General features: G+C 37.4%; 1 protein-coding gene across 1 annotated transcript in view; it reads right to left on the bottom strand.

The window, feature by feature from the left end:
- Positions 1-22,732, bottom strand: part of BRMS1L (BRMS1 like transcriptional repressor) — a gene marked incomplete at both ends in the record, with an annotated part of 43,977 nt that overhangs the window by 4,497 nt on the left and 16,748 nt on the right. The window contains 3 exons of the mRNA XM_079701182.1: positions 109-197; positions 853-936; positions 1,994-2,090. Of these exons, the coding sequence (XP_079557308.1) occupies positions 109-197; positions 853-936; positions 1,994-2,090 (270 nt within the window). The remainder of the gene's footprint in view (positions 1-108; positions 198-852; positions 937-1,993; positions 2,091-22,732) is intronic.

The following is a 22,732-nucleotide window of genomic DNA, read 5'->3' as shown; positions in this document are numbered from 1 at the left end:
AGTAATGCATATTTACAATAATATTTTGATGTATTAGTGAAAAATCATAGAATCTTAAAAAGTAGACTATAAAAAATATACTTGCATTCCATTGCTCTTTAATCATACCTTCCTTATTGTTGTCCAGTCTTCAAGAATATCAAGATCTTGTAGCATATAAACTATATATGGACGTTGAAAAGTCAAGGTCAATTTAGCTGCAAGAATTTCACATTTTGAATTATACTTCCCAACTTCTGTTTTTCAGAGAATGGAACAATGACTTCTGGACAAAAACCTTCAGCATGCTGAATTGTGACTTCAAATTATTCTTCAAAAAACTTAGTACCAGGATAAATATGTTCCAGTACTTCAGATGTTATAACCATATTCCCTTAGTCCTATGGTATCAAGGATAGCAAGATACACCACCAACCTAATCACTGGTTTGAGGTGGGGGAAAAAGGCAGTAGCAAGGGGAGGGTACCAAAAGGAATGCCAAGATTGAACGCACATATTAATTTAAAGACACTCCACTTTCAGAGACATTAAAAATGTTAAAAAGTACACATAAGAATTAAGCAATCATGCTACATACTAAACAGCTGCTTCATATCAAAGCCCTTGTGATCTACAAAGCCATATTAATTTTCAGTTGGGATCGTGACTAAATTTCTACTCCTTCCCTACTCCTCTTAATCTAAACTATACCCTTCTGCCTTCAATCAGTTTTATAAATCATCTTTTGCTTATTACAGGATCATGCAATAAAGACAATGTATACTAACAAAAGTTACAAAGATATGTACAATGCAAAAATGTACATTAAAACAAAACAAAACAAAAAAGCCCAGAAAATTTGAAAAAGGATATCTGAAACCACAACTGGCTTCTTTTTGTCAGGACTGAAAGGGTCCTTCCTCTTTTTTCTTGACTGAAGCTCATCGTTCCACAGCTCTGGCAAGTAAATAAAAATTAAGTATTAGCTGATTTCTAGAGATCAAAGGAGGAAAAAAAGACTATATAATTTCAAAGGAGCAAAATTCATTGGTGTCTATGTTTATATACTGTATATATGTGTATACTATACATATATATATGACTATATATAATTTCATGAGCAGTTATATATTTTGAATTTTCCTCTGCTTTTATTAGAGCAAAATTCAACTTGGCACTTAGTGACTAATAACTGATAAATATATATCAGGCACTTTTTTAAATATACATAGTATGAATGGTCTCGACCAGTCCTCAAAGCTACCTCTGAGGCAGATAGTCTCATTACTTCAATTATAGGAGGAGACTGATTTAGAAAAGCTAAAGTAACTGTCACCCATGGTCACCCAACTACAAGTAATGCAGCATTAGAGCTCAGCTTGTCCACTCTGCCTACTCCATACCAGAGAAATAGAATTTATAACAAGTAAAATAATACATATGCAAGAACGATAGGATAACCCAGTAAATCTTCCATCCAGTGTAGAAAGCCTTTCCACAGTGCCTCTGAAAAAGCCATTTCACTTTGGACTGATCTAATGAGTAGTAAGTATTTCCTTTTCCTGAGACAAAAATCTGCCTGCCTGGAAAGTCCATCCATTTGTCCTAGTTTGTGTGGGACCAAAGAGAAAAGGGTTTTATTCCTTCTTCCACATGACAATCTTTCAAGGCTTAGAGGAAAGAACATATACTACAGCTGTCTTCCAATACTATTCTATGTTATAATAATATTCTTACTATTCTTGTAGTATACTATCTTATGCCTATAGTTCCTGTCTCACTTCTATTTTGTTCCCTTTCATGTGCTCCATTTTCTACGTCTTTCTGAAGTGTGAGTCCAAATCAAAGCAACGATCACAATCATAACAAATTCTTTAGCAGTCTTGCCCCTTCCTCTCTCATTAGGACACTTCATTTACATAACATATGTACAGGAGACTACATACAGCGAGACACCTCAGTAAACCAAAGGTTTAGTGTCACTTAAACATGACAGTCACAGCATTCCCCTCACCTGAGGTAATATCAATGCTGTGCCTGTCCTCTTCAAGCCTTCTTATCTTCTCCTCTAGTTCACTCTGCACTGTATCATATAACAAAAGCTTTTCACTCTGAAAAAAAAAAAGCAGATCACACATAAGTAGAAAGAACAAATCAGTCTATCTTAACTAAGAGTACCAAATAACTCACTCTTAAAGTATTTTAACATATGGCGCTTTTGTTTAATTTCAACTTAAAAATTTCAATGATAAAATGTCAAATATATGAATAAACGAACACTAGAAAATATAGAATCTAAATATAGGGAGAACTATATACAATCAAGTTGTTTAAGAACATCTAAATTTATACGTGATAAATAAAGAGGCAAATATTTACTTTATAAAAAAACTCATAGTAAGCTCCCATGGCCCCTTTTAAATATAAGTAGGTCCCACCTGTACCACAATGGAGACCTTGTCCTATAAAGTATATCATTATAAAATGGATCATTTTTTCTCATCAGAACAATTCCAAGTTAATATTGCAGAATCATATTAAAATAGACTAATATATCGCCAGGAGAAAAATTCAAATCTAAATTTTACAATTATTTTAAACAATTCAATTATAGTCAAAATCCTAAAATTACAGATTAATTATATCCAAATCTTTCAACAAAACTACAGAAAGATTAAATCACTTGCTAAGAGACAAGACTGTTCACTAGTAAATCAGACTAGAATCCAGGTCTACTAGTTCTAGCCCACTGTATCCCTTATTTTAAAAGCCATAGAATGCACATCAGTATAATATATAGATTTACTATATAAAAAGCTATGACAGATTCCCACCCACCCACCACATGCTTATCTCTAGTAAGGATATTAGCCTATTGGGCCAGATATAGCTAGATATGACTGTCTCATAGAGGCCACTGGAATGCAGTTAGTTATGATTTCTTGTGGATGGCATAAGCCATGCCCATTTTCAGCATTCCCAGTGTCAGTTATGAAGTCCTCTCTTTTGGGTTTGAAATTTAGAGTCTACACATGCTTGAAGGTTCTCCTGAGTGGTAGAGAAAAGATGGCTTTTGTCAGGTTGAAGCAATCCAGGAGCTAGAGAGAAAGCAAAGCTGAAGAAGACTAAAACTAGATCTCATATGAAAAATTACCTCATTACATGCTACTCTCTACGCTTACTTCCTTTTACTTACCCCTCTGCCTTTGGTAAAGTCTTACAGATATTCTAGCCTTATCTACATTGTATTACAAGAATTGGGAAATGTTATGTAGCAGAGAAAAAGGGAGAGCAGGCTGTGGCCACAGTCAAGATCATGTGACAGCTATAAATAGAGCCGGATTCTCCAACCAAAGATGACTCCGAATGCTAAGCAGGAGTGATAAAGCTTTTGCTTTTAAGAATATTTCAACTTAAAAAACACTTTTAAGTAAAAATAAAAATTAACATTAAAAAAAAGAATATGGAAGTTTAACTGTTGCGTTCTCTTTGCTTTCCATTGATAAATTTGCCCTAGGCCAAGCAGAAATTCTAAAATAAATCTACCAATCATTCTTTAAAATTTTTTTTAAAAAGCCACAATGGGACTAAAATGTTTGAAGCTTTGAAGGCATCTCTAAAAATATAATAGGTATATTTTAAAGTATACAAATAGAAGTGCCTTGAACCTATCCTCACTGTTATTTCTTTGATCTTCTCTCCCTTATCCCCAACCCCTCAACAACTTTCCCTGAGAAGGAAAGTCATAATGAAGCAGCTAAAAGACACCTAGAAAAGAAAGAGGCATCCAAACTCCCTTGTTTTGGTGCCTGTAGAGGCTTCTATAGTCAATAGGTAACTTAGCTTTTTTAAAGTATTACTAATTATAATTACATGTTTGGCTTCAAAATCTCACAACCCTCCAACCTCCACACCTATTAGTGAACCTGCTCACTGAGCCCTTTCGCAGGCTGACACCTATGCTCCTTCTCATCAGGGCAATGCCAGGGAGCCCCAGGAAAGTGGCTCCAAGGTTCCATGTTTGTACTCGTCTACCCCTGGCCTGGGTTCAGAACCAACTCCCTTTCGGCAGTTCCATGACTTAGGCACCTCACAGTTCCCAACCTGGAATGGAGTCCTCAGAGATTTTCAAAGACTAGCATTACCAGAGAGCAAACCATATTAAAAAGCTACAATCATTTCTTTTAAAAGTGGGATGCACTGGAATGAAAAGATAAGCAGAACAGAATTTAAAAGCCAAGAAATAGACCCATTGGTTACAGGAAATTTTATGAAAAAGGTGACTTTTCAAATCATTTGGAAACCTGATGACAATAAATGACAACAGAAAAATAAGTTTAACTATGTAGAGAAAAACTCAGGTTCTTTGCCTCATGTTATACAAAAAAATTAATGGACTAAAGAATTAAATTTACAAAATGAAATCTAAAAGAACTAAAGGAAAGGGACTTCCCTGGTAGTCCAAGGGTAAAGAATCCGTCTTCTAATTCAGGGGACGTGGGTTCAATCCCTGGTCAGGGAACTAAGATCCCACATGCCATGGGGCAACTAAGCCCACGGGCCACAACGACTGAGCTCCCGTGCCTCGATGAGAGAGCCCACGTGCCACAAACTACAGAGCCCATGCACTCTGGAATCCGCGCACCACAACTAGAGAGAGAAGACCCACCCGCCACAACGAGAGAAGCCCGTATGCTGCAACGAAGAACCAGCACAGCACGACAAAAAGATCCTGCATGCCTCAATGAAGATCCCGTGTGCCACAACTAAGACCTGACGCAGCCAAAAAATAAATAAAGAGGGGCTTCCCTGGTGGCACAGTGGTTGAGAGTCCGCCTGCCGGTGCAGGGGACACGAGTTCGTGCCCCGGTCCGGGAAGATTCCACATGCTGTGGAGCGGCTGGGCCCGTGAGCCATGGCCGCTGAGCCTGCGCGTCCGGAGCCTGTGTTCCGCAGCGGGAGAGGCCACAACAGTGAGAGGCCCGCGTACCGCAAAAAAATAAAGAAAGAAAGAAAAAAAATCAACTTCAAAAGAACTAAAGGAAAGATGGTGACTCTTTATTTGATGTTGGGGTGAAAGAAGTCTTTTAAAGCACAAAAATTAGAAGGACAAGTTATTTTTTTAAAACTATGCACACAGAAATTAAAAACACATTAAAAAGCAAACAAAAGTAAGAGGAAGGCAATAAAAAATATTTACAACATAACAAAGCCCTAATAACCATAAGATGGAATTAAACAAGCATGGATAAATCAGTAAGAAAAATCTAAATACTATCCATACTCACTGCCAAAATCGGCCAAAAAGAGAGACAGAAAACACAACTGCAAATTAAAATGTGCATTACGTGATATTATTTTTCACTTGGCAAAGTTGTTTCATTCTTTTCAAGTATAATAAACAATGCCAACTGATACTGAGAATATAAACCAACTCAACAATTTGGAGAGTAATTTAGAAACAAGTATTGAGGACTTTACTGATTGTATCCTTTGATCTAGTAATTACACTGAAGATTCCATCCTAAGGAAATAACAACCTCGACCAATGCTGTATGGAAAAGGATGCTCACAACAGCAAAACTTGTAATGCCTAAAACTAGGAACAAAGTAAAATCCAATAATAGAGTACTGGCTACATAAATTATTGTACATCCATACTATTACTCTGCAGACACAAAAAATTCAGAATTCAAAAAGTAGGGAGAAACTGCTAGAGTAAGATTACAAATGAACCCAGATCATAAACTCTCTCTTCCCTAAGACATAATGAAATAAACAAAAATATGTACAAAATAAATCAACAAACCACACTTGTAGTTATCAAACAAAGGAAGGGGCACAATGTCATGCCATAATCTCTGAATGTGGTGACTAAACTGAGACAGAACCCCAAGACCTGCATTATGTACACTACACACATGCGTGCACTTCATAAAGAAAGAATATGAGAGAAGGGGGAATATTCTGAAAAGTCTGAGTTATACTTCCAAATCTAGAAAGAAATGAAGGAGGGTCTGGATGGGGGAAAATACATGAAAAGCCCTAGAGACAGAAAGCCCTCTTCATCATGGTAGGCTCACCAGTGAGAAGAAAACTTCCACAGCTCAGCAGCTGACAAGCTCTGCACACAGGCAGATTGTATTGACTCACTCTTAAATATGAATGATGGCCAAAGGTGACTAGTTATTGGTGAAAAGCATCGAAATGAAAGACATAGAGACAAACAAAAAAGAAGTATGAAGAAACAGACACAAGCCAAGACAGAAAAAAATTTCAAAGCAACTACATTTAATACCCAAAGAGGAAAGCGATTACACCCATAAGGAAAGAACAGGAGTTAGAAAAAATATTTAAAAATGAGTAATCAGAGGGCATAAGTGCTCTTGGAAATTAAATACATAATAGAAATAAAATATTTAGTAAAAGGAGTGGATGAGAAAGTTGAATATGCTCTAAAAAAGAATAAAGTAAGAATGAAGGGAGGGAGGGGTAGGGACTTCCCTGGTTGTCTGCCTGCCAATGCAGGGGACACCGGTTCAAGCCCTGGTCTGGGAAGATCCCACATGCCGTGGAGCAACTAAGCCCATGTGCCACAACTACTGAGCTCACGTGCCACAACTACTGAAGCCCGCACACCTAGAGCCCGTGCTCCGCAACAAGATAAGACACACAATGAGCAGCCCGCACGCTGCAACGAAGAGTAGCCCCCGCTCGCCACAACTAGAGAAAGCCCGCACACAGTAACGAAGATCCCATGCAGCCAAAAATAAATAAATTTTAAAAAAAAATGAAGGGAGAGGGGTGGAGGGAGGGAGGCACAATAAAAATATATAAGATCTATATAATATGTAATAATTATATGAAATATAAGAAAATTCAAAGATCAATCTTGGAGGTCCAGCAGCCAACCAATAAGAGTTTCAAAAAGAGAAAACAGAAAATAATGGAGAAGAACAATATAAGAAACTTCCCAGAACTAAAGATATGAGTTTCCTGATTTAAAGGTTTCTTTGAGTATTCATAATGAATGAAAAGAGACACACACCAAGGCACATCATCTTGCTGTTCCACAGCACCAAGGATAAAGAAAAATAAGTATTCAGGAAGAAAACAGGTCACGTACAAAGGATCAGGAATCAAAATAAGAGGCTTCTCACAAGCAATACTGGGATCTAGAAGACAATGGAAAAATGCCTTCAAAATTCTGAGGAAACATGATTACTTACCATCTAGAATTCCATACTCTGAATTGTGAGTTAAGATGCTTTTGGACATGAAAGATGTAGGGTTTTTAAAACATGTCCAATAAATGCTTGGCATGTCTCCCTTCAAAAGGTAGAGTCTAATTCCTCTCCCTTGAATGTGGGTAGGACTTAGTGACTCATCTCTAATGAACAGAATGTGACAGAAATCCAAGTTATTAAAAACGCTGTCACTTCTGTCTTGCTCTCGTGACCCGTTCACTCTGGGAGAAGCCAGTCACCAGGTCATGGGGGCCCTCAGTCAGCCTGTGGAGAGGCCCATGGGACTAAATCTTCCAACCAACAACCAGCAGCAGCTTGCCAGCCTCGGAAGTCAGTCACTTGGGAAGCAGATCCTACAGCCCCCCCTCAAGCCTTCAGACAACTGCTTCCCTGGCTGACCTCTTCACTGCACCTTCATGTGATTCCCTGAGTCGGAACCACCCAACTAAGTTGCTCCCAAATTCCTGACAATAGAGACTGCGAAATAATAAATGTTGATTATTGTTTTAAGCGACTAAATTTTGGAGTAATTTATTACAAAGCAATAGATAACCAATACAAGAGGTTTCAAACAACTAACTTCTGTACACTTTTTCCCAAGAAGCTACTCTATGAAACTGAAAAAAGAAAACAAGATCTAGCAGGAAAGATGTAAAGGGAATTTCCAGGGTGATGGTGAAGAGATACCCCTGAAGACAGAGATGCAGCTGGCCTAGAAAGCATCTGAAGGATGTAGCAGGAAGGAACAGGTGAACAAGGGATCCGGGGTGGAGAAGTTGCTCCCAGGAGGGAGGACTCCAGAAGGAAATGGGTCTCATGGATTACCTGATGCATTTGATCACGTGGAAAATGGCATTGGGGGTTTTCATAAATCTGCTGGAGTCTCTGGGAAGAACTGGTAAATAAGAGAAAACTAACAAACAATAAATGAAGCAATTAATTCCAAGGTTAAAAAAATAGTTGTACAAAAAGGGAAGTTTAAGCAAAGTATAACTCTTGGATCAGTAAACAATATTTATAGTTACAATAAGAACAAAAATTGTGATACAACAATATTAGAAGAATGAGATCATTAGAAGAATGAGGGGAACTATTATGGAATCCTCAGCTTTCATAATAGGAAACCAAAAGGTAATATCTAAAACTGATATTATTTAGAAATATGAGGGTAAACTCCAGAAGCAGTAGATAAAAGATTTTGATAGACAATTGCTGCTGGGATGTAAAATATGGAGATGGGAGAGGGACTGCTGTTTTTCATTACAAGCCTGTGCCTTCAGAAATATGTACACACATTACCCAGTAAAAACTGATTTTTAAAAGGGTATTTAGGGAGGGGGAACTGGATGAAGACAATCAAAAGGTACAAACTTCCAGTTATAAGATAAACAAGTACTAGGGATGTGATGTACAACATGATTAATATAATGAACGCTGCTGTATGTTATATATGAAAGCTGTTAAGAGAGCAAATCCTAAGAGTTCTCATCTCGAGGAAAAATATTTTTTTCTCTTTCTTTAATTTTGTATCTATATGAGATGATGAATGTCCATTAAATTTATTGTGATGATCATTTCACGATGTATGTAAATTAAATCATTATGCTGTACACTTTAAACTTACACAGTGCTATGTCAATTATATCTCAATAAAACTAGAAGAAAATTTTTTAATTTTTCAAAATAAAAAATAAAACACAAAATGACCCCCCCCAAAAAAGTATTTAGAGCCATAAGGAAATGCTCATGAAATGCTGCTTATAAAAAAGTTAGGATACAAAATAGTATACATAGAGTCATATCAGCTATGTGAAAAACAATTATACAAACACACATACTTAGTAACAGTAATTACTTATGCTTGGTAGATTATGGTTGCTTTTATTTTCTTCTTTAGACTTACTTCTCAAGTTTTCTCAATAGACAGTTATTAATGTTACAATCAGAAAACAAAAAATAATTAAATGAATAGACAACCAAAAAAATCAGAGCTCTGAAGAGCTCTCACCAATCTTCTCAAGAACTGAAATCCTAACCCTGAACCCTAAGGGCCTGGCTGAGACCTTGCTACCACCTGCTGTCGCATCTGAAAACTCATTTGCAGCTCTGTGGGGAGGCTTAAATGAGATAACCTAAATAAAGCATCTCCACCCATCTTAGTGCCTGGCACATTGTAGTATTCTATAAATATGTTTTTCTCCCTTAATTTGACACAAACCATCTGCTGCCTGATTGTCTGTGTGGTTTTTGGCACACTCCCTACGTGCATACCTGTGTGAACCTGTCTAGTCTCTGGTCCCGGCCCCTCCTTTCTATCTGCTGCTAATCAAACTTTTATTCTGACAACTGTCAGTGTGTCTTCCTTCTTCCCACTTCCCTTGCCTCTCAGGTTATTTCTATATGAGTCAAATGTAGAACTAAGGAACAAGCAGATACAAAGCCCTGAACAACAAGTTCAGATTTAATGGTAAACTGCAAGAATGACTAGAAAGATCAAAGGATTTCAATCCTGGTCTGCTGCTTATTAATTGTGTGACCCCCAGGCAAACTATTTAACCTCTCTGAGCCTTAGTTAACCCATTTATAAAAATCAAGATAATTCCTATGCTATAAAGTTGTTGTAAGTATTAAAATGAGAGAATGAATGTAAAACACATAACACTCTAAATGTAAGTTCCCATTCAACCTTTATTTCCTTTCCTTGAACTACTAGTGAGTATTTTTAGATTAATTATATAATTAAACAGAGTAATTATAATATTAATTATGTATTAAACATACAAAACAGCAAGCCATAACTAAACCACAAGATATTTAGGTAAATATTTAGCATCTCTATGGAGAAGGGAGGACTTTCAAAGATGAAAAATGATGGAAGAGAAAGAATATCAATATAATTGTCTAAGTAAAAAACATTACTTGAAGTGGGCTTCCCTGGTGGCGCAGTGGTTGCGAGTCCGCCTGCCGATGCAGGGGACGCAGGTTCGTGCCCCGGTCTGGGAAGATCCCACATGCCGCGGAGCGGCTGGGCCCGTGAGCCATGGCTGCTGAGCCTGCACGTCCGGAGCCTGTGCTCCGCAACGGGAGAGGCCACAGCAGTGAGAAGCCCGCGTACCGCAAAACAAAAAAACAAAACAAAACAAAACATTACTTGAAGATATATTATTGACTTTTATTTATGGCAATATAGTAGACTAGATATCGACAAAAAACAAAACAAAATAAAACTCCCACCACACCTAGACAGACATTCTAGATAAAATACCACAAAACTCTTTTTTAAAGGTATAGCTAATCCCTTAAGAAAATAAGAGATTACCCCCAAGGACCAAATATAAACAAGGAGCTAGAAACCAGCATGCTAACCTGATATTAAAGCTGGGGTTTTCCAAAATATAGCAGAGGGAGGAACACTCCCAAACTCATTCTACGAGGCCACCATCACCCTGATACCAAAACCAGACAAAAATGTCACAAAGAAAGAAAACTACAAGCCAATAGCACTGATGAACATAGAGGCAACAATCCTCAACAAAATACTAGCAAACAGAATTCGACAGCAAATTAAAAGGATCATACACCATGATCAAGTGGAGTTTATCCCAGGAATGCAAGGATTCTTCAATATATGCAAATAAATCAATCAATGTGATACACCATATAAACAAATTGAAGGAGAAAAACCATATGATCATCTCAATCGATGCAGAGAAAGCTTTCGACAAAATTGTACACCCATATATGATAAAAACCCTGCAGAAAGTAGGCACAGAGGGAACTTTCCTCAACATAATAAAGGCCATATACGACAAACACACAGCCAACATCGTCCTCAATGGTGAAAAACTGAAACCATTTCCACTAAGATCAGGAACAATACAAGGTTGCCCACTCTCACCACTATTATTCAACACAGTTTTGGAAATCCTAGCCACAGAAATCAGAGAAGAAAAAGAAATAAAAGGAATCCAAATCGGAAAAGAAGTAAAGCTGTCACTGTTTGCAGATGACATGATACTATACATAGAGAATCCTAAAGATGCTACCAGAAAACTACTAGAGCTAAACAATGAATTTGGTAAAGTAGCAGGATACAAAATTAATGCACAGAAATCTCTGGCATTCCTGTACACTAATGATGAAAAATCTGAAAATGAAATTAAGAAAACACTCCCATTTACCATTGCAACAAAAAGAATAAAATATCTAGGAATAAACTTACCTAAGGAGACAAAAGACCTGTATGCATAAAATTATAAGACACTGATGAAAGAAATTAAAGATGATACAAACAGATGGACAGATATACCATGTTTTTCGATTGGAAGAATCAACATTGTGAAAAGGACTATACTACCCAAATCAATCTATAGATTCAATGCAATCCCTATCAAACTGCCACTGGCATTTTTCACAGAACTAGAACAAAAAATTTCACAATTTGGATGGAAACACAGAAGACCCCGAATAGCCAAAGCAATCTTGAGAATGAAAAACGGAGCGGCAGGAATCAGGCTCCCTGACTTCAGACTATACTACAAAGCTACAGTAATCAAGACAGTATGGGGCTTCCCTGGTGGTGCAGTGGTTGAGAGTCCGCCTGCTGATGCAGGGGACACGGGTTCGTGCCCCGGTCCGGGAAGATCCCACATGCCGCGGAGCAGCTGGGCCCGTGAGCCATGGCCGCTGAACCTGCGTGTCCGGAGCCTGTGCTCTGCAACGGGAGAGGCCACAACAGTGAGAGGCCCACGTACCACATACACACACACACACAAAGACAGTATGGTACTGGCACAAAAACAGAAATATAGATCAATGGAATAGGATAGAAAGCCCAGAGATAAACCCACACACATACGGTCACCTTATCTTTGATAAAGGAGGCAAGAATATACAATGGAGAAAAGACAGCCTCTTCAATAAGTGGTGCAGGGAAAACTGGACAGGTACATGTAAAAGTATGAAATTAGAACACTCCCTAACACCATACACAAAAATAAACTCAAAGTGGATTAAAGACCTAAATGTAAAGCCAGACACTATCAAACTCTTAGAGAAAAACATAGGCAGAACACTCTATGACATAAATCACAGCAAGATCCTTTTTGACCCACTCCTAGAGAAACGGAAATAAAAACAAAAATAAACATATGGAACCCAATGAAACTTAAAAGCTTTTGCACAGCAAAGGAAACCATAAACAAGACCAAAAGACAACCCTCAGAATGGGATAAAATATTTGCAAATGAAACAACTGACAAAGGATTCATCTCCAAAATTTATAAGCAGCTCATGCAGCTCAATATCAAAAAAAACAAACAATCCAATCCAAAAATGGGCAGAAGACCTAAATAGACATTTCTCCAAAGAAGATATACAGATTGCCAACAAACACATGAAAGAATGCTCAACATCATTAATCATTAGAGAAATGCAAATCAAAACTACAATGAGGTATCACCTCACACCGGTCAGAATGGCCATCATCAAAAAATCTAGAAACAATAAATGCTCGAGAGGGTGTGGAGAAAAGGGAACCCTCTTGCACTGTTGGTGGGAAAGTAAATTGATACAGCCACTATGGAGAACAGTATGGAGGTTCCTTAAAAAACTAAAACTAGAACTACCATACGACCCAGCAATCCCACTACTGGGCATACACCCTGAGAAAACCATAATTCAAAAAGAGTCATATACCAAAATGTTCATTGCAGCCCTATTTACAATAGCCAGGACATGGAAGCAACCTAAGTGGCCATCAACAGGTGAATGGATAAAGATGTGGCACATATATACAATAGAATATTACTCAGCCATAAAAAGAAACGAAATTGAGTTATTTGTAGTGAGGTGGGTGGACCTACAGTCTGTCACACAGAGTGAAGTAAGTCAGAAAGAGAAAAACAAATACCATATGCTAACACATATATATGGAATCTAAGAAAGAAAAAAAAAAAGGTCATGAAGAACCTAGGGGCATGATGGGAATAAAGACACAGACCTACTAGAGAATGGACTTGAGAATATGGGAAGGGGGAAGGGTAAGCTGTGACAAAGTGAGAGAGTGGCATGGACATATATACACTACCAAACGTAAAATAGATAGCTAGTGGGAAGCAGCCGCATAGCACAGGGAAATCAGCTCGGTGCTTTGTGACCACCTAGAGGGGTGGGATAGGGAGGGTGGGAGGGAGGGAGACTCAAGAGGGAAGAGATATGGGAAGATATGTATATATATATAACTGATTCACTTTGTTATAAAGCAGAAACTAACACACCACTTTAAAGCAATTATACTCCAATAAAGATGTTTAAAAATAAATAAATAAATAAATAAATAAAAATAAAGCTGGAGTTTCCTTGAGGGTATTTGCTGGTTATTGAATGGAGAGGCATCACTTTTAGTGGCTATTTGGTTAAAAGAGAAAGATCTTGGGGGGAACGGGGATCCCTGCATGGTCCTGAAGGGTTACTACCTTTAGTGAAAAGGGCGACTGAAAAAATCCACCTGAGAGAAATCTATCTGTCTCAGCCTAGGCAATAAGTGGGGAAAAAAGTTTTCCCTGAAAATATGTCATCTTGGGCCTGATTTCTACACCTTTGGGATTCAAATATAGACCCTGCATCTTCCAGAAAATCCAAAGGCAGAAAGCAGTCATGTGGTGCTGGCATACCAGGATGCCTGGCTGAAACAACTCAGCAGAAATAAAAGCAGATACAATCTGAAGAGCTACTGCCTCTGTCCAAGGCTCACATAATTGCTACCAATAAAACCTCCAGAATCATGAAATACGGAAATAAGATGTGAGGTTTGGCAGAAATAAAAAACAGCAGAATTAGGCTCTGAAGAATGTCAGATAATGACTTACTGAATAAAAGTATGAATTAATTATTGCAATATGAAAAACCGAATAAGGCCTTACAGATGACTAATCACAGTTCCAGAAGACAGAAGGAAAGAAAATGGAAGACAGACAATACCAGAAAAGTTAACAGCTGAGAAATTTCCAGAATTAACAGAGAACAAATTCTGAGATTCAGAAAGCACAACAAATCCAAGTCAGGAGAGAAAAATAATCTCTATGGAGACACACAGTAGAGAAATTGAAGAACAACAAAGAGAAGAGTTTTTGCAGCCAGTGAAGGGAAGGAAAAAAGTTATCTACAAATGACTGTAGCCTTCTAGCACAGACTATGGAAAGTAAGATCCTAAAAACATTAACAGGAAATAACTGTCATCCTGGAATGTTATAACCCCCTAAACTCTCCTTCCACAATTTTTATAAATAAAGCTATTTTTGAACAAATAAAAACTGAGCTTACCACTAACAGACTCTCAGTGAAGGAATGCCCAGGATGTTCTTCAAGAAGCAGAAAACAGACCTGCAAGGAAGGGTTGCAACTCGAAAACAGTGAACAAGAAACTAGTAAAATGTGGATAAACCTAAAAAGAACTAAATTTACGATATCAAAATAACGTCTCATCTAAAGTATGAAAAACAAGATGGAACTAAAATAGTAAACAACTATACCTTGTAATTTGAGAGGGAGTAACTGGAGTTAGAGTTCTAAGGTCCTTTATAGGAGTTCTAAGGAGGAGGATAGAGTTATTAATTAATATTTAGATTCTACTAATGTAGGTATGCATGCTAAAAATTTAAGGTAATCATTAAAATATAGAAATGGAAGGTATGGAGGTAATCATTAAAATAGAAATAGAGGGTATAACTTTATGATGTAATTTTAAAACTCAATAAATCACACATATCTCCCAAAAAAGGTCAGGAAAGAATAAAAAAAGGATAAAGCAGAACAAACTGAAAACACAAAACAGGTTGGAATTAAATATCAAAATAATCACCATCAATATAATTGGACTAAATTTATCAGTTAAAAGACACAGATTGTTAAAATAGATTTTATTTTAAATCAAGGCTTATGCTATTTATGAGTAATACACCCAAAATACAAGGTCAGAAAAAAGTGAGAGAAAAAAAAAAAGGATGAAAAAACCTTTTATCAGGAAAATTCCAAGCCAAATAAAACTAGGGTAGCTGTTTTAACTGTCAGACAAAATAGACTTTAAGGCAAAAATCACTGTTACAGAGATAGAAGGGTATAAAAAAAAGGATAAAATGTTACATTTATTAAAAAATAAAAATTCTAAAATATGTGAGTCTGCTAATACAGACTCTCCCTCACCTCTCTCTCTCTCTCTCTCTCTCTCTCTCTATATATATATATATATATATATATATATATATAAAGCAAAAACTGATAGAATGAAAGAGATATGGAAAATTAAAAATCCCATTTACAAGAGTATCAAAAATAATAGAATACTTAGGAATAAACTGAAGTGAAAGACTTGTATACTGACAACATAAAATGTTGATGAAAGAAATTAAAGAAAACACAAATAAGTGGAAAGCCCATGTTCATGGATTGAAAGACTTAATATTGTTATTAAGATATAATATTGTTATTAAAACTTAATATTGTTAAAATGTCCATACTACCCAAAGCAATTTACAAATTCAATGTAACCTCTATCAAAATTCCAATGACTTTTTTTTTTTACAGAAATAGAAAAAACAATCCTAAAATTCATATGGAAACACAAAGGACCCCAAACAGCCAAAACAATCTTAAGAAAGAACAAAGCTGGAGGCCTCACATTTCCTAATTTTAAAATATTACAAAGGTATTATAATTTAAAAAATATAGTACTGGCATAAACATTCAGACGAATGGAACAGAATAAAGAGCCCTGAAATAAACCCATGCATATATGGTCAACTGAACTTCAATAACAGTACCAAAACTACATAATGGGGAAAGGATAGATCTTCAACAAATGGTGTTGGGAAAACTGGAAAGCCACATGCAAAAGAATAAAACTTGACCCTTATCTTACACCATACACAAAAATCAACTCAAAATGGATTAAAGATTTAAATGTAGGACCTGAAACTATAAAACCAATAGAAGAAAATAAGGAGGATAAGCTTTATGACATTGGTCTTGGCAATGATTTATTGGATATGACACCAAAAGCACAAACAAGACAACAAAAACAAAAAGATAAGTGGGACTACATCAAAAAAAAAAAGCTTCTGCACAGCAAAGGAACAACCAGAGTGAAAAAGCAACCTAACAGAATGGGAGAAAATATTTGCAAATCATGTATCTAATAGGGGGTTAACATCCAAAATATGTAAGGAACTCGATTTAAAAAATGGGCAAAGGATTTGAATAGACATTTCTGCAAAAAAAACATACAAGTGGCTGACAGGTATATGAAAAGATGCTCAACATTACTAATCATAAAAAAATGCAGAAGCAGGAGGCGGGCGCGGAGCGCGGGCGCGGGGCCGCTACGTGAGCTGGGAGCGCGGGGCTGCGCTTGTGTGCGCTCGTCGCGGCCTCTGACGCGCCTTTGAGTCAGCAAGTCCGCAGCCCGCCTGCCTGCTGCCCCGCCGGTCCTGCTGTGCCAGGCTCTGCCCGGAGGTGCAGCCCATCGATCGTGTCCTGTGTAGAAGATGTTTCCAGAACAGCAGAAAGAGCCGGGTAGATGAAAGGCTATTGGTGCTGCAGCCAGGAGTCAGTGCTGTGCCTCTGAAGTGGGAGAGCCAACTTCAGGACACGGGTCCACAAGAGACCTCCCAGCTCCACATAATATCAAGTGGCGAAAATCTCCCAGAGATCTCCATCTCAACACCAGCACCCAGCTTCAGTCAACGACCAGCAAGCTACAGTGCTGGTCACCCTATGCCAAGCAACTAGCAAGGCAGGAACATAACCCCACCCATTAGCAGAGAGGCTGCCTAAAAACATAATAAGGCCACAGGCACCCCAAAACACACCACCAGACGTGGACCTGTCCACCAGAAAGACAAGATCGAGACTCAACCACCAGAACACAGGCACTAGTCCCCCCCACCAGGAAGCCTACACAACCTACTGAAACAACCTTAGCCACTGGGGACAGACACCAAAAACAACGGGAACTACGAACCTGCAGCCTGCAAAAAGGAGACCCCAAACACAGTAACATAAGCAAAATGAGAAGACAGAAAAACACACAGCAGGTGAAGGAGCAAGATAAAAACCTACCAGACCTAACAAATGAAGAGGTAATAGGCAGTCTACCTGAAAAAGAATTCAGAATAATGATAGTAAAGATGATCCAAGATTCTATTTCCAAGATCCAAAATCTTGGAAATAGAATAGACAAAATGCAAGAAACAGTTAACAAGGACCTAGAAGAACTAAAGATGAATCAAGCATCGATTAAAAACACAATAAATGAAATGAAAAATACTCTAGATGGGATCAATAGCAGAATAACTGAGGCAGAAGAACAGATAAGTGAGGTGGAAGATAAAATAGTGGAAATAACTGATGCAGAGCAAAATAAAGAAAAAAGAATGAAAAGAACAGAGGACCGTCTCAGAGACCTCTGGGACAACATTAAACGCACCAACATTCGAATTATAGGGGTTCCAGAAGAAGAAGAGAAAAAGAAAGGGACTGAGAAAATATTTGAAGAGATTATAGTTGAAAACTTCCCTAATATGGGAAAGGAAATAGTTAATCAAGTCCAGGAGGCACAGAGAGTCCCATACAGAATAAATCCAAGGAGAAATACACCAAGACACATATTAATCAAACTGTCAAAAATTAAACACAAAGAAATCATATTAAAAGCAGCAACCCGGGAAAAACAACAAATAACACACAAGGGAATCCCCATCAGGTTAACAGCTGATCTCTCAGCAGAAACTCTACAAGCCAGAAGGGAGTGGCAGGACATAATTAAAGTGATGAAGGAGAGAAACCTGCAACCAAGATGACTCTACCCAGCAAGGATCTCATTCAGATTTGATGGAGAAATTAAAACCTTTACAGACAAGCAAAAGCTGAGAGAGTTCAGCACCACCAAACCAGCTTTACAACAAATGCTAAAGGAACTTCTCTAGGCAAGAAACACAACAGAAGGAATATACCTACAATAACGAACCCAAAACAATTAAGAAAATGGGAATAGGAACATACATATCGATAATTACCTTAAATGTAAATGGACTAAATGCTCCCGCCAAAAGACACAGATTGGCTGAATGGATACAAAAACAAGACCCATATATATGCTGTCTACAACAGACCCACTTCAGACCTAGAGACACATACAGATTGAAAGTAAGGGGATGGAAAAAGATATTCCATGCAAATGGAAATCAAAAGAAAGCTGGAGTAGCAATTCTTATATCAGACAAAATAGACTTTAAAATGAAGACTATTAGAAGAGACAAAGAAGGACACTACATAATGATCAAGGGATCGATCCAAGAAGAAGATATAACAATTGTAAATATTTATGCACCCAACATAGGAGCACCTCAATACATAAGGCAAATACTAACAGCCATAAAAGGGGAAATCGACAGTAACACACTCATAGTAGGGGACTTTAACACCCCACTTTCACCAATGGACAGATCATCCCAAATGAAAATAAATAAGGAAACACAAGCTTTAAATGATACATTAAACAAGATGCACTTAATTGATATTTATAGGACATTCCATCCAAAAACAACAGAATACACATTTTTCTAAAGTGCTCATGGAACATTCTCCAGGGTAGATCATATCTTGGGTCACAAATCAAGCCTTGGTAAATTTAAGAAAATTGAAATTGTATCAAGTATCTTTTCCGACCACAATGCTATGAGACTAGACATCAATTACAGGAAAAGAGCTGTAAAAAATACAAACACATAGAGGCTAAACAATACACTACTCAATAACGAAGTGATCACGGAAGAAATCAAAGAGGAAATTTAAAAATACCTAGAAACAAATGACACTGGAGACACGATGACCCAAAACCCATGGGACGCAGCAAAAGCAGTTCTAAGGGGGAAGTTTATAGCAATACAATCCCACCTTAAGAAACAGGAAACATCTCGAGTAAACAACTTGACCCTGCACCTAAAGCAATTAGAGAAAGAAGAACAAAAAAACCCCAAAATTAGCAGAAGGAAAGAAATCATAAAGATCAGATCAGAAATAAATGAAAAAGAAATGAAGGAAACGATAGCAAAGATCAATAAAACTAAAAGCTGGTTCTTTGAGAAGATAAACAAAATTGACAAACCATTAGCCAGACTCATCAAGAAAAAAAGGGAGAAGACTCAAATCAATAGAATTAGAAATGAAAAAGGAGAAGTAACAACTGACACTGCAGAAATACAAAAGATCATGAGAGATTACTACAAGCAACTCTATGCCAATAAAAAGGACAACCTGGAAGAAATGGACAAATTCTTAGAAATGCAGAACCTGCCAAGACTGAATCAGGAAGAAATAGAAAATATGAATAGACCAATCACAAGCACTGAAATTGAAACTGTGATTAAAAATCTTCCAACAAACAAAAGCCCAGGACCAGATGGCTTCACAGGCGAATTCTATCAAACATTTAGAGAAGAGCTAACACCCATCCTTCTCAAACTCTTCCAATTTCAGAGGAAGGAACACTCCCAAACTCATTCTACGAGGCCACCATCACCTTGATACCAAAACCAGGCAAGGATGTCACAAAGAAAGAAAACTACAGGCCAGTATCGCTGATGAACATAGATGCAAAAATCCTCAACAAAATACTAGCAAACAGAATCCAACAGCACATTAAAAGGATCATACACCATGATCAAGTGGTGTTTATTCCAGGAATGCAAGGATTCTTCAATATATGCAAATCAATCAATGTGATACACCATATTAACAAATTGAAGGAGAAAAACCATATGATCATCTCAATAGATGCAGAGAAAGCTTTCGACAAAATTCAACACCCATTTATGATAAAAACCCTGCAGAAAGTAGGCATAGAGGGAACTTTCCTCAACATAATAAAGGCCATATATGACAAACCCACAGCCAACATTGTCCTCAATGGTGAAAAACTGAAACCATTTCCACTAAGATCAGGAACAAGACAAGGCTGCCCACTCTCACCACTCTTATTCAACTTAGTTTTGGAAGTTTTAGCCACAGCAATCAGAGAAGAAAAGGAAATAAAAGGAATCCAAATTGGAAAAGAAGAAGTAAAGCTGTCACTGTTTGCAGATGACATGATACTATACATAGAGAATCCTAAAGATGCTACCAGAAAACTACTAGAGCTAAACAATGAATTTGGTAAAGTAGCAGGATACAAAATTAATGCACAGAAATCTCTGGCATTCCTGTACAATAATGATGAAAAATCTGAAAATGAAATCAAGAAAACACTTCCATTTACCATTGCAACAAAAAGAATAAAATATCTAGGAATAAAGCTACCTAAGGAGACAAAAGACCTGTATGCAGAAAATTAAAAGACACTGATGAAAGAAATTAAAGATGATACAAATAGATGGAGAGATATACCATGCTCCTGGATTGGAAGAATCAATATTGTGAAAATGACTCTACTACCCAAAGCAATCTACAGATTTAATGCAATCCCTATCAAACTACCACTGGCATTTTTCACAGAAGTAGAACAAAAAATTTCAAAATTTGTTTGGAAAAACAAAAGACCCCGAATAGCCAAAGCAATCTTGAGAACGAAAAACGGAGCTGGAGGAATCAGGCTCCCTGACTTCAGACTATACTACAAAGCTACAGTAATCAAGACAGTGTGGTACTGGCACAAAAACAGAAAGATAGATCAATGGAACAGGATAGAAAGCCCAGAGATAAACCCACGCACATATGGTCAACTTATCTTTGATAAAGGAGGCAGGAATGTACAGTGGAGAAAGGACAGCCTCTTCAATAAGCGGTGCAGGGAAAACTGGACAGGGACATGTAAAAGTATGAGATTAGATCATTCCCTAACACCATACACAAAAATAAGCTCAAAATGGATTAAAGACCTAAATGTAAGGCCAGACACTATCAAACTCTTAGAGGAAAACATAGGCAGAACACTCTATGACATAAATCACAGCAAGATCCTTTTGGACCCACCTCCTAGAGAAATGGAAATAAAAACAAAGGTAAACAAATGGGACCTAATGAAACTTCAAAGCTTTTGCACAGCAAAGGAAACCATAAACAAGACCAAAAGACAACCCTCAGAATGGGAGAAAATATTTGCAAATGAAGCAACTGACAAAGGATTAATCTCCAAAATTTATAAACAGCTCATGCAGCTCAATAGCAAAAAAACAAACAACCTAATCCAAAAATGGGCAGAAGACTTAAATAGGCATTTCTCCAAAGAAGATATACCGATTGCCAACAAACACATGAAAGAATGCTCAACATCATTAATCATTAGAGAAATGCAAATCAAAACTACAATGAGATATCATCGCACACCAGTCAGAATGGCCATCATCAAGAAATCTAGAAACAATAAATGCTGGAGAGGGTGTGGAGAAAAGGGAACACTCTTGCACTGCTGGTGGGAATGTGAATTGGTACAGCCACTATGGAGAACAGTGTGGAGGTTCCTTAAAAAACTAAAAATAGAACTACCATATGACCCAGCAATCCCACTACTAGGCATATACCTTGAGAAAACCATAATTCAAAAAGAGTCATGTACCAAAATGTTCATTGCAGCTCTATTCACAATAGCCCAGAGATGTAAACAACCTAAGTGTCCATCATCAGATGAATGGATAAAGAAGATGTGGCACATATATACAATGGAATATTACTCAGCCATAAAAAGAAACGAAACTGAGCTATTTGTAATGAGGTGGATAGACTTAGAGTCTGTCATACAGAGTGAAGTAAGTCAGAAAGAGAAAGACAAATACCGTATGCTAACATATATATATGGAATTAAAAAAAAATGTCATGAAGAACCTAGGGGTAAAACGGGAATAAAGACACAGACCTACTTGAGAATGGACTTGAGGATATGGGGAGGGGCAAGGGTAAGCTGTGACAAAGAGAAAGAGAGGCATGGACATATATACAGTACCAAACGTAAGGTAGATAGATAGTGGGAAGCAGCCGCAGAGCACAGGGAGATCAGCTCGGTGCTTTGTGACCGCCTGGAGGGGTGGGATGGGGAGGGTGGGAGGGAGGGAGATGCATGAGGGAAGGGATGTGGGAACAGATGTATATGTATGACTGATTCACTTTGTTATAAGGCAGAAACTAATATAAAAAAAATGCAAATCAAAATGACAATGAGATGTCACTTAATACCTGTTAGGATGCCTATATTCAAAAAACAAAAGATAATAAGTGTTGGTGAGGATATGGAAAAATTGGAACCTTTGTGCACAGTTTGTGGAAATGTAAAATGGTGTGGTCACTGTGAAAAACAGTATGGAGGTTCCCCAAGAACACTAAAAATAGAACTACCATATGGTCCAGCAATCCTGCTTCTGAGTATATACCTAAAAGAACTGAAATCAGGGTCTTGAAAAGATATTTGCACTCCTGTGTTCATTGCAGCATTATCCACAATAACCAAAATGTGAAAAACA

The sequence above is a fragment of the Hyperoodon ampullatus genome, assembly GCF_949752795.1.
Source record: "Hyperoodon ampullatus genome assembly, chromosome: 3".
NCBI lineage: Eukaryota > Metazoa > Chordata > Mammalia > Artiodactyla > Ziphiidae > Hyperoodon > Hyperoodon ampullatus.
Note: the sequence above shows the minus strand (reverse complement) of the source record. Positions and strands in the feature narration are given on the sequence as shown.